General features: G+C 40.4%; 1 protein-coding gene across 8 annotated transcripts in view; it reads right to left on the bottom strand.

Moving 5' to 3' along the window:
- Positions 1-3353: 3353 nt before the first annotated feature.
- LOC132406219 (caytaxin-like) overlaps positions 3354-17351 on the bottom strand; it is a 55471-nt gene continuing 41473 nt past the window's right edge. For 7 of the 8 annotated variants that reach the window (XM_059991558.1, XM_059991562.1, XM_059991560.1 and 4 more), the window contains 5 exons: positions 14480-14578; positions 12303-12338; positions 9717-9752; positions 9464-9499; positions 8110-8227 (listed from right to left, as the gene is read on the bottom strand). In XM_059991558.1, coding sequence (XP_059847541.1) covers positions 9466-9499; positions 9717-9752; positions 12303-12338; positions 14480-14578 — 205 coding nt within the window. In that variant the 3' untranslated portion in view covers positions 8110-8227; positions 9464-9465. Of the gene's footprint in view, positions 5608-8109; positions 8228-9463; positions 9500-9716; positions 9753-12302; positions 12339-14479; positions 14579-17351 lie in introns of those variants that run through there. The other variant, XM_059991559.1, reaches the window with a different exon arrangement.

Raw genomic sequence — 17351 nt, 5'->3', positions numbered from 1 at the left:
CTGCGGCGGGTCTCCCCTATGTATAAATGGCCACATCGGGAGCACCGGATAAAGTATATCACCCCAGTTGACTCGCAGGTGAAGTGGTGCCTCACCTGAAAAGACTGTCTGGGGCCTAGGATGGTGATGAGGGAAGAAGTGTGGGGGCAGGTGTAGCACTTCTTCCGTTTGCAGGGATGAGTGCCTGGAGGGAGGTTGGTGGGGAGGGATGGGGAGGATGAACGGACAAGGGAGTCGCGTAGGGAGCGATCCCTGCGGAAAGCTGAGAGTGGGGGGGGAGGGGAAGATGTGCCTGGTGGTGGGATCTCGTAGGAGGTGGCGGAAGTTAAGGAGGATTATACATTGGATCTGTACGGTGATAGGTGAGGTGCGTGAAATATGGGAGATGCGATGGAAGGCAGAGTTGATAGTGGACGAAGGGAAGCCCCTTTCTTTAAAAAAAGACATCTCCTTTGTCCTAGAATGAAAGGCCTCATCCTGAGAGCAGATGCGGCGGAGCGGAGGAATTGAGAGAAAGGGAGACAGGGTGGGAGGTGGAATAGTCTAGGTAACTGTGAGTGTCTGTAGGTTTGTAGTAGACATCGGAGGATAGGCTGTCTCCAGAGACAGAAAGTGATAATAACATGTGTCATGTTGTTTTCCTCAATCTGCCAACTGCCAGCTGATTCTCCTGCACTAACTGATAACTGTACTCAGCAGTAGTTCATGATGCCCAATTAACCTACCAAGCTGCATTTCTGTAGGATATGGGAGGATACCGACACACCTGGAAGAAACCAAAGGTGAGGACCGGCAAACCTGAAATCAGGATTGAACATGAGCTGTGAGGTAACAGCTCTTCCAGCTGTGTCAATGTAATCAGGACAATGATCCCGTAGTTAATGTGGCTTAAACCAGGATAACGTCAGCCAGCTACAATTAACTGTTAAGCAGGCTGAATAAGCACGGTGTGAGGTCACAATGACAACATTTAACAAGTGGTAACATTGCACTTTTAATGAAGCAAAGCACTCCAAGATTCTCCACAAGTGTTTTGTGAAAAAGCAATAATAAGCCACATGAGATCTCCAAAAGGAGGAGACAGGTTTGAAACTTGTGCCGAGACTGTGCTGATTGGCCAAGGCAATATCAAATTTATTTTATTTTATATTTTGACTGAAAAATTAATTATTTTAACAATACGGTCCGGCAGGTTTGAGCTACACGCATTTAGTTGTGGCTTTGAGAATTGGAAAGAAGCTCCAGAGTTTAAGGGGTGGAAGCTGCTTAAGACACAATTGTCCTGGGTACAGAAGTTAAAATTAGGAATGTACAAGAAGTCAGAATTCAAGATTGGAGGAGTACATAGTTCTCAGAGGAATAAATAAAAACCCATGAAGGGATTTGAAAGAAGAATGAAAACTTTAGCATTGATGTGTTGCCAGATGAGGAACAAACAAGGTCAGCAAAAAGCAATGAAAATAGGTTAAAAGGCTGATGTAAGATGGGATATACAGTGCCTGTAAGAAGTATTCCCCTCCCTCCCCCAGAATTTTTCATGTTTCATTGTTTTATGATATTGAATCACAGTGGATTTAATTTGGCTTTTTTGACACTGATGAACAGAAAAAAGACTCTTTCATGTCAAAGTAAAAACAGAGCTTAACAGAGCAATCTAAATTAATTACAAATATTAAACACAAAATAATTGTTTGCATGAGTATTCACCCCTTTAATATGACACACCAAATCATCACTGGTGCACCCAATTGGTTTTTAGAGGTCACATAATTAAATGAAGATCACCTGTGTACAGCCAAGGTGCTTTAGTTGACAGTAGTAAAAATGCACCGGTGTCTGGAAGGACCAACTGCTGGTGAGTCAGTATCCTGGGAAAAATCACACCATGAAGACAAAAGAACACTCCAACCAATTTTGTAAAAAGGTTATTGAAAAGCATAAGCCAGGAGATGGATACAAGAAAATTTCCAAGTTGCTGGATATCTCTTGGAGATAAGTCAATCCTCAAGAAATGGAAAGAATATGGCACTGCTGTAAATCTGCCTAGAGCAGGCCATCCTCAAAAACCAAGTGACCGTGCAAGAAGGGGACTAGTGAGGGAAGTTGCCAAGAGAGCTATGACAACTCTGGAGGAGTTACAAGCTTCAGTGGCTGACATGGGACAGACTGTGTGTGCATACAACAACTGTTGCCTGGGTTCTTCACCAATCCCAGTTTTATGGGAGAGGGGCAAAGAGTAAACAATTGTTGAAAAAAAAATGACATCTCAGCTAGAATTTGCCAGAATATATGTGGAGGACTCTGAAATCATCTAGCAGAAGGTTCTATAGTTTGAAGAAACCAAAACTGAGTTTTTTTGACCATCAGACTGAACACTGTTTTTGGTGTAAGCCAAACACTGCACATCATCAAAAACAAACCATCCCTACCATGAAGAATGGTGGTTGCTGATCATGCTGTGGGGATGCTTCACTGCAGCAGGCCCTGAAAGGTTTTTGAAGGTAGAGGGTAAAATGAATGAGCAAAATACAGGGAAATCCTGAAGGAAAACTTGATGTAGTCTGCAAGAGAACTGTGACTTGTGAGAAGATTTCTTTTCCAGCAGGACATTGACCCCAAGCATAAAGCCAAAGCTACATAAGAATGGGTTAAAAACAACAAAGTTAATGTCCTGGAGTGGCCAAGTCAGAGTCCAGACCTCAATCCAATAGAGAATTTGTGGCTGGACTTGAAAAGGGCTGTTCACTCATGATTCCCATGCAATCTGATAGAGCCTGAGCAGTTTTGTAAAGAAGAATGGAGAAAGATTGCAGTGTCCAAATGCACAAAGCTGATAGAGACCTACCCACATAGAATCAAGGTTGTAATTGCTGCCAAAGGTGCATCTACTAAATACTGACTTGAAGGGGGTGAATTACTTAAGGAATCAATTATTCTTTGTTTTATATTTGTAATTAATTTATCCCACTTTGTAGAGATCTGCTTTCACTTTGATAGTCTTTTTCTGTTGATCAGTGTCAAACAAGCCAGATTAAATCCATCGTGATTCAATGTTGTAAACCAATAAAACATGAACACTTCCAAGTGGGGTTAATACTTTTTACAGACACTGTAGGTAGCAGTGTTTTTATGGAGATAAGTGATTATGGAATATAAAAGTTAGGATAGCCAAAGGAATACTGGAACAACTAGGCCTTGAGGTTACAAAAATGGGTAAGTATTTAACAATAGATATTGAGATGAAGTGATATTAACAAGAAGGAAGTGGGGAGTTGCTGATGGTCTCAGTATAGAGTCCAATGGCACATTGATGTAACAAACAATTTTATTCAATCACATCATGTAGACAAAATATAGGTAATGAAATAGCCAAAAAGTGAGTTTAATCAGATTCTGTCAGCTTGATTGTATCAAATCCACAGAGCAAAGGGACTTAACATGCAGATTAGCTAAGCTTATTCAGTGGGTGTAATTCTAGACCTTAGACTTAAAATCATTTAAATTTTCAAAGTTATCAATTTGATGTTGTTTTGCCTAATTAGAGAATTTTAGTATAAATTTCAAATCAGAATATGAAGTTGCCTGATGGCTATGAGGTGGATTTGTATGGGGGGGGGGGGAAGAAAACTTTAGCCCATTCACTTTTGACCTTTTTCCAGAATTTTAACACTGCTGCCTAATATGAATGTCATTCAGCAGTTCCTTAAATTGTTTCTATCACCCTACAAAGTCAATTCTACATAGGAGAACTTCGAATTTGATCTATAAGTTGCCTTTTCGATACTGCTTCTAACATTGGATCTCGATTCAAAGACTGGAATGTAGCATCAAATCTCAGTTGTGTTCAGTATGAAAATGTCCCAGATGATATTAAAATATGGGTCTCAAAATCCTTAATAGAATTCAAGAACTTAGAGACTCAATAGAGCTATCAATTTCCCACAATTAGAACATGACCATTTGGGGGCAATCACTACATTCCCCAGTATTTCATGTAGAAATGCCCATGACATAAAATGAAGAATCTGGATATCCAGAAAGAATAGCAAGAGACTTCAATCAAGCTTTCTATAAATCCTGAAATAGAGAATAGGCAAAAGGTCATCAAGGTGTCATGTTTGAGATTATACAATCCAGAATGAACGCTGCAGCTGCTGATTACACAGGAAGCTGTTCACACTGCTGTTTGGGAGTAAGCATTTATTGGAGAGCTAGAATTTAACTTGTCTGTGTGAAAATTTTAGCAATGAAGGAACATAACAAAAAACAGTTTAAACCTGTACATGTGTTAACCATGAAGGACAATTACAACTAGATTCACCAAAATAAAAACAGTACTTTCAAGAACTGACCCATCCAACAGCTATTTTTAAACTTTTGATTGTCAGCCAGGCCTCATTCTTTGCCTCCATAGTGAGTTATGCTCCACTCGATCTGCCTTTCACTCTCAGCGTAACCGATCCAGTAAAACAGCATTTCTATTGTCGTCCCCATATTCTCCACAATTATTCTTCCTGCCCCTTCTTCATTTGTGAGCACTGACCTCAAGTCATGGCAGGTTACCCAATCATTGAGGGCATCACAGCTGACCTTGACCATTTTGCCAAGTATTCCCCCTCATGCCACTCTGCTCCTGAGCACACAGTTGTCAACTGTAGCACACCAAGGCAGTTACCATGACTGAGATCAGCTAACTCAATAAACCGGGGAATTAATCCATAGCCTCCCCCATTATTCCAAAGGAGCAAATACTTCCTGGAAGAATTTGAAAACTTCTTGATCACATTAAATAGCACCATCCTGGTCAGCAGGGGTAATTTTATTTTCACTACCATTTAATCTTTCTCCATCACCAGAATCCTAGGTTGGTGTATTGTTAAATCATAGTCTTGTCAATATATTAGTAATCGGGTGATGATGCTGATGAATGTAACAAAACTATTCTCGTATAGTCATGGGTGAATTGTTGTGAAACAATGCCTATCTGGCTAAATTCCAACCCAAAATGGACCGATAACTTTTCCACAGTAGTGATCCTTGAGGTCAACAGAAGTGGGAATCTCTCCTTTTCATAAAAGGGAAGTGGTTTAAGAATATATGCAGGGCCTTCAATCAGTGGTGGATTTTATCCTGAAGTTGTCATAAAGTATAAGTTTTAGGTATTCAGGTGTTGAGATACCTGCAGGAGAAGGCCATGCTGAAGTTTGCCATTTAAGATGATGTGTGAAAAATGGCTGCAATTCCAGAGTGACTGGTGCCTTTGGAGCTAACAGCCCAGCAATAGACAGTGTTTCAGGGGTTTATGGGCTGATTAGCAAAAATGAAGATACTGAATGACTTATTTAAAATGAAATCTTGTGGAAAAAGAATTAATCTTAACCTACACATTTTTCATTTGACACTTTGAGCCACGAAGCCCCATGTACTGTTTGAATCACCTGATTAGAGACAAAAAAAAATTTGTGGCCCAGTATCCTCTGCCTGTATCCTGGAGTCAGTAACAGAGAGTGAAAATCAGTATTTTATAACCTACAACTGTGTCATAACTTTCAAGAACTTCATCCATTTTTCTCAGAATTCCAGTCAATGATGCCAAGGTTAACTTTCCTAGAACAGAAAGATAATTAGATCTTTTTAATGGTCAAAATGATTATTTCAATAACTATTATTAAATTCATGCTTCAGATTCCACAGCACCACAGGCAAAAAAGATCCGAATGAAAGGAACCAATTGAGTATTTTGAATTACCTTGCACCCACCCACTCAAATTCAACTATCTTATTGTGTGACTCCTAAACTAGTGAGGGCACTGACTATTTCTACACATCATAATTTTGTAAAGATCTCTGATAAGAAGTGGTTGAGGTCTCTATCTTAGCTCACACATCAAGAATGACTACATTTTTCTGAGGATGTGGCTAAACACATTGATGAAGGTAGAGTAGTAGATGTAGTGTATATAGATTTTGGCAAGGCATTTTATAAGGTACCGCATGTAAGGCTTACTGAGAAAGTAAGGGGACATAGGATCCAAGGGGACATTGCTTTATGGATCCAGACTGGTTTGTCCACAGAAGGCAAAGAGTGGTTGTAGATGGTTCATATTCTGCATGGATGTCAATGACCAGTGGTGTGTCTCAGGGATTTATTCTGGGATCCCTACTCTTTGTGATTTTTATAAATGACCTGGATGAGGAAGTGGAGGGGTGAGTTAGTAAATTTGCTGATGACACAAAGGTTAGGGGTGTTGTGGATAGTGTGGAGGGCTGTCAGAGGTTACAGCGGGACATCGATAAGATGTAAAACTGGGCTGAGAAGTGGCAGATGGAGTTCAACCCAGATAAGAGTGAGGTGGTTCATTTTGGTAGTCAAATATGACGGCAGAATATAGTATTAATGGTAAGACTCTTGGCAGTGTGGACTTTCAGAGGGATCTTGGGGTCTGAGTCCATAGGATACTCAAAGCTGCTGTGCAGGTTGGTTCTGTGGTTAAGAAGGCGTACGGTGCATTGGCCTTCATCAATCGTGGGATTGAGTTTAGGAGCCGAGAGGTAATGTTGCCGCTAAATAGGACCCTTGTCAGACCCCACTTGTGAATACTGTGCTCAGTTCTGATCGCCTCACTACGGGGAGGATGTGGAAACCATAGAAAGGGTGCAGAGGAGATTTACAAGGATGTTGCCTGGATTGGGGAGATTGCCTTATGAGAATAGGTTGAGTGAACTCGGCCTTTTCTCCTTGGAGCAGTGGAGGATGCGGGTGTTAAGGCAGTGGTCCCCAACCACTGGGCCACAAAGCATGTGATACCAGGCCGCAAGGAAAATATGCGCTGTGTGTTTAATATTAAATTCATTAGATAAGCCCTTTTAGAAACGAAATTGAGTGTATTATGAAACATCCCCTTCCCCCCAACCCATCGACCGGTCTACGTTAAACCAGTCTGCGGCGTGCAAAAGGTTGGGAACCCCTGTGTTAAGGGGAGAAGGTTGAAGAATGGGGTTGAGAGGGATAATAAATCAGCTGTAATGGAATTGCAGAGCAGAGTTGATGGGCCAAATGGCCTAAATATGCTCTTTTATCTTAAAGTCTTATATGTGGGAGACAGAAAGAGATACAGGGTATGAACTATATTCTTCATCTGTACCTTGCCAGGGAAGGTCTGATTTTTGGATTTTCACGAAAGGCATTTGTGAAGTAACTCTGTGAACACAGGTTAGCTATTGCAGGAGGGTATAAACTGCCAACTAGCCCTCACTCAGAGAGTACAGGAGGCAGGAGGAATGGAACCAGCTGTCTGGTTTGTTTGAGATGATTATTGAGGAATTGTCCTCTCCTTTTTAGACCTCAGATGTCTATCAAATACAAACATATTTCAAAGAAACAATGGAATATCTGGGTTGTGGAGCATGAAGGGAAACAAAATACAGATCTACAACAGTAGATCTGTTCCAGTTTCCTCCCATATTCCAAAAATGTGTGAGTGGTTGGCCACTGTGATTTGCCCTAGTGAACTATGGGGTGGGTTAATGAAATAGCTTGACAATGCCACTGATCATTGATTGTGCTTCGATTCCCAGCGCTGTCTGTAAGGAGTTTGTATATTCTCCCTGTGATCCTGTGGGTTTCCTCTGGATGCTCCAATTTCTTCCCGCATTCCAAAGAGACATGGTTAGGGTTAGTGATTTGTGAGCATGCTATGTTGGTGCTGGAAGCATGACAACTCTTGTGGGCTGCCCAAGCACAATCCTTGGACTGTGTTGGCCGTTGATGCTAAATGATGAACGTTGCTTCGATGTACGTGTAACAAATAAATCTAATCTTGATCTTGAAATGGTAGAATCTAGCTTGTTTGGGGGTGAAGATGGGGGGAGAGGGGAGAGGGGGAATTGTGTTGATAAGAATTTCAAGGAGAATGAGTTGGGAACTGATCAATGGAAATGGGTGCTTAGTTGTAGGTATGGACAGTGAGCCAAAGGACCTGTTTCTACACTGTATCTCTCTCTATGACTCTGTAGAACATCCATTTGCCAAAGCCAAGAGCAATCCATCTTTAAATATTAGTCAGCGAGCACAGAAAGGTGATAAACTATCCACTGCTGAAGTCACAACACTGTCAAAATCCTTTAATACTGCCAGTCATTATTTTTTTCTCTCATTAATAAAAGCAAAGTACTGCAGAAAAAGAAAACCCAAAATGCTGGAAATAGTTAGCAGGTCAGGCAGCATCTGTGGAGAGAGGAGAGAGAAACAGTATTAATCTTTGGTAATTCGGTAAATTTAGGTCAAAGCTCTTTTAACAAAACTTGTGTCAAAGATAGCACTATGTAATATTAACTGTTCACCCCTTAACAAATGCTGCCTGACTTACTGAGAATTTTCAGTAAATTCTTGGATTAAATGAGAACTTGTTTGAATGTTTAAAATCAATTCAGATTTATTGCTCATTTCTTCTCAAGGAGGTGGTGGTGAGTCACTTTCTTGACAGTAGCAGTGGGTTTGATTCAAACAAGTAACTTGCTAACCAATTTCAGGACATGTTGCTACATGTCAAACATATTGCTATAGGGGTGGAGTCTGACCACAGTAAGAGCTCCAAGTTTCGATCCTGAAATGGTATTAGAGAAACTGATGGAATTTTATAATCCGGTATTCTCTAGGTCTCTTACTAATAACTGCATTTTATACCATGTTTATTTAACATGATACCATTTCCTTAGCTGTTGCTTTGGGAATTTGTACATACCACTGCTTCATTAGCTCAGCAAGATACTACCATATTCAGATCTTAAAATAATTGAGAATTAAAATAATTGATGAAAGAGTACCTTATGAGAGTAAACTTTACAGAACACTAAATTTACTTAAATTAAGGCAAAATCTAAATCCTGCTGAAGAAACACATGTGTTTAAAACAATTTATAAGATATCCTTGAATGAACACTAAGGAATTAGAAATAGAAATACATGAAAGAATGGAGAGAGTCAAGTGAGGTGACATCAAGCCTGATTGAATAAATGACTTTGCAAAGATTATTAAAGGATTAGTCAGGAGGTGAGTCAGAGGGAGCAGATCCTGAATGATCTGTTACTGTGGAGCAGTGGTGGCTGTAGGTAGGATTCACAATAGTAGAGCGAGAGGACTAGAGAATTGCACAGATGAGATACAGGAAGATTGCAGGTGGACTTGAAAGCACTTCGTAATTCAATGTGCCAGTGGCCAGATGGACAATCAAAATCAGTGACAATGAGCAAAAGGGTAGGCAGATTAAATACAGCATGGGTTAATGGAGCTTACTAAATCGGAGGTCAAATTGGCGGCAGTGGTGAAATCAGGAGCAGAATTACAGCAAGCATATATAAGCTGCAGCAATTTGAACTGCCTTTCATTCAACTTTATGATGGACTAGCACAGAAAGAAGCCATTTGACCTATGGCTCACTCTTAATACCACTAGGTACAGACCTTCACTCCTGCTGTTCTTCTGCTGCAGTTCCAGATCTGAGAGAAAAGAATATCTTATTAGTTACTACATAACCAAGCTACAGAAATGACTTGCAAAATGTAATCTTCTTCTCCTTCAGTCATGACATTAAACAATCTTGATTTTGAATCTTTAGCTCCTAGCTCCTCTCAAATTAAACTTAAAAGTTTTCTTTTCTTTCGTCACAAACTGTAAAAGTTCTATAAAACTGTACTTTCAAAATTACTGTATCACCTGTTTTTCTCAGTTGTGTTTTCATCATCTTCTGTCCTTTAAAATAGAAAACACATAAGAAGGATTCCGTTAATGAAAGGAAATGCTGCCTTGATGTCAGGGTGATGCCACTTAATCTACTACATCAACAACCTTTACATTCTTTTCACCCCAACACCCAGCCATGTTCTGCTCTAGAAAATTACTAAAATTCATTCATTCCACCTAAAACATTTGCAAATTTCAACAGATATACCATGGAGACCATTTTAACTGAGTGCATCACTGGTATGGTGGGGGGCTACTCCACAGGATCAAAGTAAGCTGCAGAGAGTTGTAAAATCAGTCAGCTCCATCATGGGCACTAGCCTCTATATTATCCAAGGAGTGGTACTTCAAATAGGCATCATTATTAAGGACTCCACCTTAATATGGATATGTCCTATTCTTATTGCTACCGTCAGGAAGGAGGTACAGAAGCCTGAAGGCTTCTCAGTGATTCAGGAACAGCTTCTTCCCCTCTGCCATCCGATTTGTGAATGGACTTTGAACCCATGAACACTACCTCACTACTGTTTTATTTTTATTTTTGCACCATTTATTTAACTATTTTATATATTTTTTTACTGTAATTCTGTTTTATTCGATATTATATTGCATTGTATTGCTGCCGCAAAGTTAACAAATTTAACACAGTGCGCTGGTGATATTAAACCTAATTCTGAACTCGTGGACAGAAGGCTGATATTCAACAGGATCTCAAGTCCTTTGCCTAAATTGCTGGTGGCTCAATGACCTGTGTTATAGTATGGGCATTACATGAGAAATAGGATCCAGTTGTGGCCTAGTACTGGTATATCCCCTCAACACTGTAATAATCTGCCAACCTGGCTGAGTACAACATGGCCACAGGTAAGGCACTTGGAAAAGTACAAATATCTAGAATCTGTCTCCAAGCTGAAGTCAGGACAGGAAGGAGAAAATAAAACTGAAAAAGAAACGTGTGTTTCTACTCTGAGCTGGTTAACAAATTTTAAAATGCCCAAGAACTGTGAACTATATCAGAAAAACAGAGAAAGCATTCATGAGCTAATAATTTAACCTGAGGAGAGAAGAATTTAATGAGAGTTATGGCAAAGAGCAAAGTAAATTGGAAAGAGCTCTGATTCATTAAAGGGCAAGCTAGTTAGTATTCCATTATCAAAACTTTTTTTAATGCAATATACAACACATCATCAGTGGAACCACAGTAAAACTCTGATAATCTGCCACCTGATTATTTATAGTGCATAAATAAAAATAAAGGAGTAGTGAGATACTGTTCATGGGTTCAATATCCATTCAGAAATCAGATGGCAGAGAAGAAGAAGCTGCTCCTGAATCACTGAGTGTGTGCCTTCAGGCTTCTGTACCACCGTCCTGATGGTAACAATGTAAAATGGTTTGTGCATTAGTCCAGAGCATGAGCTAGGGATCTGAAGTCTAGGCCAGGTGTGTACAGTATTGTGAAAAAGTCTTAAAGTCATATCTACATAGCTAGGGTGCTGAAAACATCTGTTCGGTACTGTATTTGTCAACGTGGAGCAGACAGTGAGTTTGTAAATCTGATGGGAGTAAAGGATATTGGGAATGGTGAAAGTGGAGTGCTGCAGGAAGGGTGTGGGACAGGTGGCAGATTGTCAGGGGAGGGGGTGCCCTAGGTGCAGATATACCCAGCCTTGAGACACCCAGGCAAGGTCATCTGACTCCAAACTCCAAATGTCTCTCTGGTGCTTTGCTCCCATCTCCCTTTCCCTTTTCCCAAACATGACTCCCCTCTTCCTGCCCCCTTCACACCCTCAGTTTACAATAGAGACCCTTATCAGAATCAGGTTTATCATCACTCACAAATGTCATGAAGTTTTTTTTAGGAACAGTACAATCCAGTACATAAAATTACTAAAGTGCTGAGCAAAAGCCTTAGGCACCCTACCTATATATATATGTGACTAAGACTTTTGCCATGATCAGGGTTGGGAATATCTTGGAACATGGTACTCTACTGGTTGGAGCTGGGTCTGTAATTATTCTATGTTTCAAGCTTGTTTTGGTCAGTAGAAAGATAATAACTGCCCTTTACAATCTGAAACTCACTATTTCTATTCCCTGCACAGGAGAAAATCTGCAGATGCTAGAAATCAAAACAATACACACAAAATGCTGGAAGAACTCAGCAGGACAGGCAGCATCTATAGAAAAGAGTAAACAGTCGACTTCTTGTCCTGATGAAGGGTCTCGGTCCAAAACGTCGATTGTTTATTCTTTTCCATAGATGCTGTCTGGCCTGCTGAGTTCCTCCAGCATTTTATGTGTAGTTCTATCTCCCACTCCATTCATACTCATCAGGTTCACTAACAAATCTATTATACCACTGCATAATGTGTAAAAGAAAAGTGAAATGAAAATGTTTGGATGTCTAGTAATCTCAAAGATCTGCTAATCTGGCACAACCAAAATCTACAGGTGTTGTATTGTGAAGTTTTACTGTGAAACAATCATACCAGCCTTTAATAAAAACGAATACAAGAACCATCATAAGGAAATAAAAGAAGCAGTGTGATTATTTACCTGTTCTTTTTAACCTTGATTCTTTCTTCTTCAAATCTGAAAGTTAGAAAAGCTGGGAATTATCCATTATTTCATCAGATCTGTGAAACTTATCAAACCACTTCACATGTATTTAGACTTGGAACAAAAACCCTGCAAACACTAGTGCTCTATTTGTGTAGCCAAACTGACAGAGAGGGAAGTGACAGTTTCCATCACATCCAATGGGTGATGATGAGAGAAACAGCAAGATCTGGGTAATCTGTCAAGGTGGGCAAGCCCTGCCAGTCCCTGGTAGAGGTCCACAGTCACAGTGCCAGTAGGCCGCCACCCCAAGCCCAACATCTCAGTACTGAATGGCTGCTCCACTGACTGGTCATACAGCATCAACTCCCACAAGCACTAGATCCATGCCACATACCCAGCAGCCTTTAAGTTACATAAACCTTTATTATAAACTCAAGATTCTGCAGATACTGGACATCTAGAGCAACACACAGAAAATTCTGGAGGAATTTACCAGGTCAGGCAGCAGCCATCTACCAAACGTGGAGTTTCTCAGTGGCGAACAACTTTAGTTCCTATCCCCATTCCTGTTTCGACATGTCAGTCTATGGCCTCCTCTTCTGCCATAGAGGCTACACACAGGACGGAGGAATAACATCTCCTATTCCGTCTAGATAGCCTCCAACCTGATGGCATGAGATTGATTTCTCCTTCTGGTAAACTTATTTCCCTTACCCCCTCCCTCTTCTATTCTCCACTCTGGCCTCTTACCTCTTATCCTCAACTGCCTAACACCTCCCCATGATGCTCCTCCTTCTTCCCTTTCTCGCATGGTCTACATTCCTCTCCTACCAGCTTCCTCTTTCTCCAACCCTTAACCTTTCCCACCTTCCTCTATCACTTTCTAGCTAATACTTCTTCCCCTCATGCCACCTTATTCTAGTAAATCGAAACGTTCACTGTTTACTCTTTCCCATAGATGCTGTCTGACCTGCTGAGCTCCTCCAGTGTTTTTTTGTGTTTTGCTTTTTATTCTAGTATCTTCCCCTTCCTTTCCAGTCCTAAAGAAGGGATTCAGCGCAAAACATGGACTATTTATTCATTTCAATGATCTGCTAAGTGCCTCCAGCATTTTGTGTGTGTTAACCTTTTATTAGTTCTGATTTAATTACCACACTCACTCCTGGGATTGAGCACTAACTGAAATACCAGCATATTTAAAGCTGAGGTCAAATCCTGTGTGGTTCCGGTGAAAACTCTTTTCCTGATCATAAATTCAATAATACAACCACATTGCTACAGGATCCCATGTTAATCCATATACCAAACCGGTAAACCAGGCCAAAGTTCCATCTCATCCAGTCATTTTTCCTTTTCTTCTGAACGCATTGACCTTTGCTAAGTCATAGTTTCTCAGTGGGTGTGCAGCTTGTGGCTCTCTCTGTATCTTTGCTAAGAAATTGCATGTACAAGAATGAGTGGTGAGTGCTAGCCAATGGCTTCAGTCCTGCATGTACTGCAGGTCATGTGCTGGATCCTTCAATAAAAGGGGAGGACAAAATAGATCAACTTTTGTTTTTATTTGTTTATGCTGGTGTTCATTATTGGCAAGGTAAGTGTTTAATCCTTCTCTTAGCTATTCCTCAAGAGGGCGTTTTAGAGTTGACCACAATGCTGTGGGTTTAGAGTCACACAAAAGGTAAACTTGACAAGGGTGATAGATTCCCTTCCTCTACGAACAGTGATGAGCCAGATGGGGCTTTAATACAAGTGGTAGGTTCTTCGTAACTGTTACTGTGTTTAATTCCAGATTTATTTAAGTACTTAAATTTGAATTCCTCAGTTGCTTAAGGGTATTTGAGTGCAAGCCACCAAATGCCTGCTGACTCCAGTTCAGTATTCTGACTGCTTGGCTACCACATCCAATTCTCATCCATTACAAAGTCAGGTCACTGAACAGACATTTGGATTGGGAGCCAAGTCTGTTTCTCGTCCTTGTATTAAAGTTTATTGCTGTATAACCACAAGTGAGTACAGATTTGCAACTGACCTTTTAGTACCTATAAACTTGGTATCACACTGTTCAACGCCTTCAAAGCTAAGCCATTTGAAGGAACCTTCACAAAGCTTCTCAGAACAGGACATAAAAGGTTTTTAAAAGTCTGTTGGATGTGACCAGTGTTGATACGTACTGTAAGACACACTCTGGGATCTGCATCTGTTCCATTGGAATGACCTGCTCCAGTTCAGACAGAGTGTAAGCGTACTGAATCTTACTCATGAACTTAACACTGAAAAACAATGCAGGCAGAAACAGGTCAATTAAAGACGTTCAATAGAATTAATTCAATCAATGCATCTCAGCAAACAAGCCCTTAATTCATTGCATCTCATTTGCCATAGACCTCAGATAACATCCAGTAGTAGAATCATTGTACTGTTAACCACAAGCCATTCAGCCCATTGTATCCATGATAGTCTTTAAAGACCAATCAAATTAGTCTCATTCCCCTGCTCTGCAGTCCTACAAACTAATTCCACTCAGCTGTTAATTAAATTGTTATTAAGTTTTCTTAAGTAGGTAGTTTCCATTATAGTCTTCAAAGGGGAATTGGATAAATATACAGACAAGAAAAATAAATTGCAAAGCTATGGAGAAAGGGCCAGAGGGTGGAATACAAGAGTTGCTCTGATAGAAAGCCAGCACTGGCACAATGGGCCTAACTATAATCATTCAGTGATTCTCTAATTCCTTTTTGAAATCCTGGTACAGGTAGTTGGTTCCAAATCATATCCAGTATCAACTTCAAGGTAATGTGTTGTTTCCACACCTTGCATCATTTCCCTATCATCTGATCACTGACCCACTCACTACTGGGTGTAGGTTCTCTCTATTGATACTCCATCAATTCCTCATGGCCATTTGCACCCCTGTCAGATCTCCCCTTGGCCTTTGTCTCCATTTGGACAACAACCACAACTACAGTCGGTCCTCCTTATCCGCGAATTCCACATGCATGAATTCAAGCAACCGCGAATTGCGAAAACCCGGAAATGCTCTTCCAGCACTTGTTCAAGCATGTAGAGACTTTTTTTTCTTGTCATTATTCCATAAACAATGCAGTATAACAACTATCCTACATAGCATTTACATTGTATTAGGTATTATCAGTAATCTGAACTGACTTAAAGTATACGGGAGGATGTGCGTGGGTTATCCTGGATCGGGATCAAAAAAAATCATAAGTTCTCTTACAAAGTAATTCGGAACAAGTACATCTGGTATTATTTAGCGTCAGTTAGTCAAACATTTGTCTTAGTATATAGTATATATTTTACCTTTCTATGCATATAAAACATTTAAGAACGTCTGTTGCAGTGCCAGGCTCGGGAACGGGAACTCCCAAGTGCGCTCTCCACCGTGCCGGGTCGATGTGGAGAATCAAAAAACCCAAAACCCAATAATTAAACCACTGCATTGCTTAGTAATAATTGTAGCTTTCACCAGGACAGAGCCTTTTCTCACTTTATCCTTTAAAATTGTTCCGATCATTGACCGACATAGCCTAACGCTTTTCACCTCTTTCCAATCACTTTATTATTTCCACTTTATTTTCAATTGTGATTGTAGATTATTTTCGTGAACAGAAACACTGCGGATTCAGAGTTCTGCCGCCGGGTACTAATGTCCACTGCACTGAGACAAGTTAAATAAGGTCTGGCGTTCCGCTGGGTCCTAAGATCCACCGTATTGACACAGGTTGAATAAGAGACTTGAGCATCCGCAAATTTTGGTATCGGCAAGGGGTCCTGGAACCAGTACCTCGAGGATAAGGTGGGCCGACTGTATTCTTGTTTAGTCTTACAGTTGAATGCCCTCATGCCCAGAACCATTCGACTAAGTCTCCTGCATCCTGCACTCTTGAACATTTCCAAAGTTTGACAGTCAGAGCTGGGTGCAATACATCAGTTGTGGCCTAACTAGTGTCAAGCATACTGTAGTCTCAACACTCGTGTATTTGTATTCCTATTTATGAAGGCACATTTTACTAATTGATCTCTCAAAACATCAAAGATTTATACACTCAAATAACCAGGCTTCCATATATTGAATGCTTTAGAACTATGCTGCTTAGTTCATATTAGTCCTCATTATTTGGCATAATGTATCATGTTAAATTAATAAACTTTATCTGCCACTTACTCATCCATTCATCCCTCTAACATTTTATTGTTATCCTGCTCATAGTTTATAACACTTCCAATGTTTGCATCACTTGCATATCTTTCCCCACGTACCCTAAACCAAGGCAGCAACTGATGTCAAAAACAGTGAACCTAGTATTGATGGCTAAAGAATATCTCAGTACCTTCCTTCAGTCTGATAAAGAGTTTGCTTTCTTTTTAGATTCATTGAGAAGATTTGGAGAGGGTCGAGAAGAGGTTCATCAGGATGTTGCCTGGAATGGGGGGGTATTACCTACAAGGAGAGGTTGGATTGTTCTCTCTGGAGCATCGGAGGCTGAGGGGAAAACCTGATACAAGAATTAAAAAAATCAGGAGAGGCATAGATTAGGGAGATTGTCAGTCATTTTCCCAGGGTGGGAATGTCAAACATTAGAGGGTGTAGGTTTAAGGTGAGAGAGGAAAAGTTTAAAGGAGATTTGCAGTACATATTTTTTGTGCCTAGGAATATGCTGTCAGGGAGATGGTATGATAACCATGTCTAAGAGGCTAATACAGACAGGTACATGAACAGGCCGGGAATAAGGAGGAATATGGACTATGTGCAGGCATATAAGGTTGATTTAGATTGGCATAATTTAGTTGGCCAAAAGGTCTGTTCCTCTGCTGTGCTATTCCATGTTATTGCTGACAAGACCAGTATTTATTGCTTACCTCTGCTTGCTTCCTGAACATGGCATACTTGTCCATTTCAGAGAGTAGTTAAGGGTCAACCATGTTGTTTTGTGTTATAGGTGGACCAGAATGGGGAATGATGTCATCATTTCTTACAAAGGAATTGGTGAATCAGGTGTATCTATAATTTAAATTCCCCCCATT

This window comes from Hypanus sabinus, chromosome 16 (assembly GCF_030144855.1).
Source record: "Hypanus sabinus isolate sHypSab1 chromosome 16, sHypSab1.hap1, whole genome shotgun sequence".
In the NCBI taxonomy this organism is placed as follows: Eukaryota; Metazoa; Chordata; class Chondrichthyes; order Myliobatiformes; family Dasyatidae; genus Hypanus; species Hypanus sabinus.
This window is presented reverse-complemented; position numbering and strand designations above follow the sequence as displayed.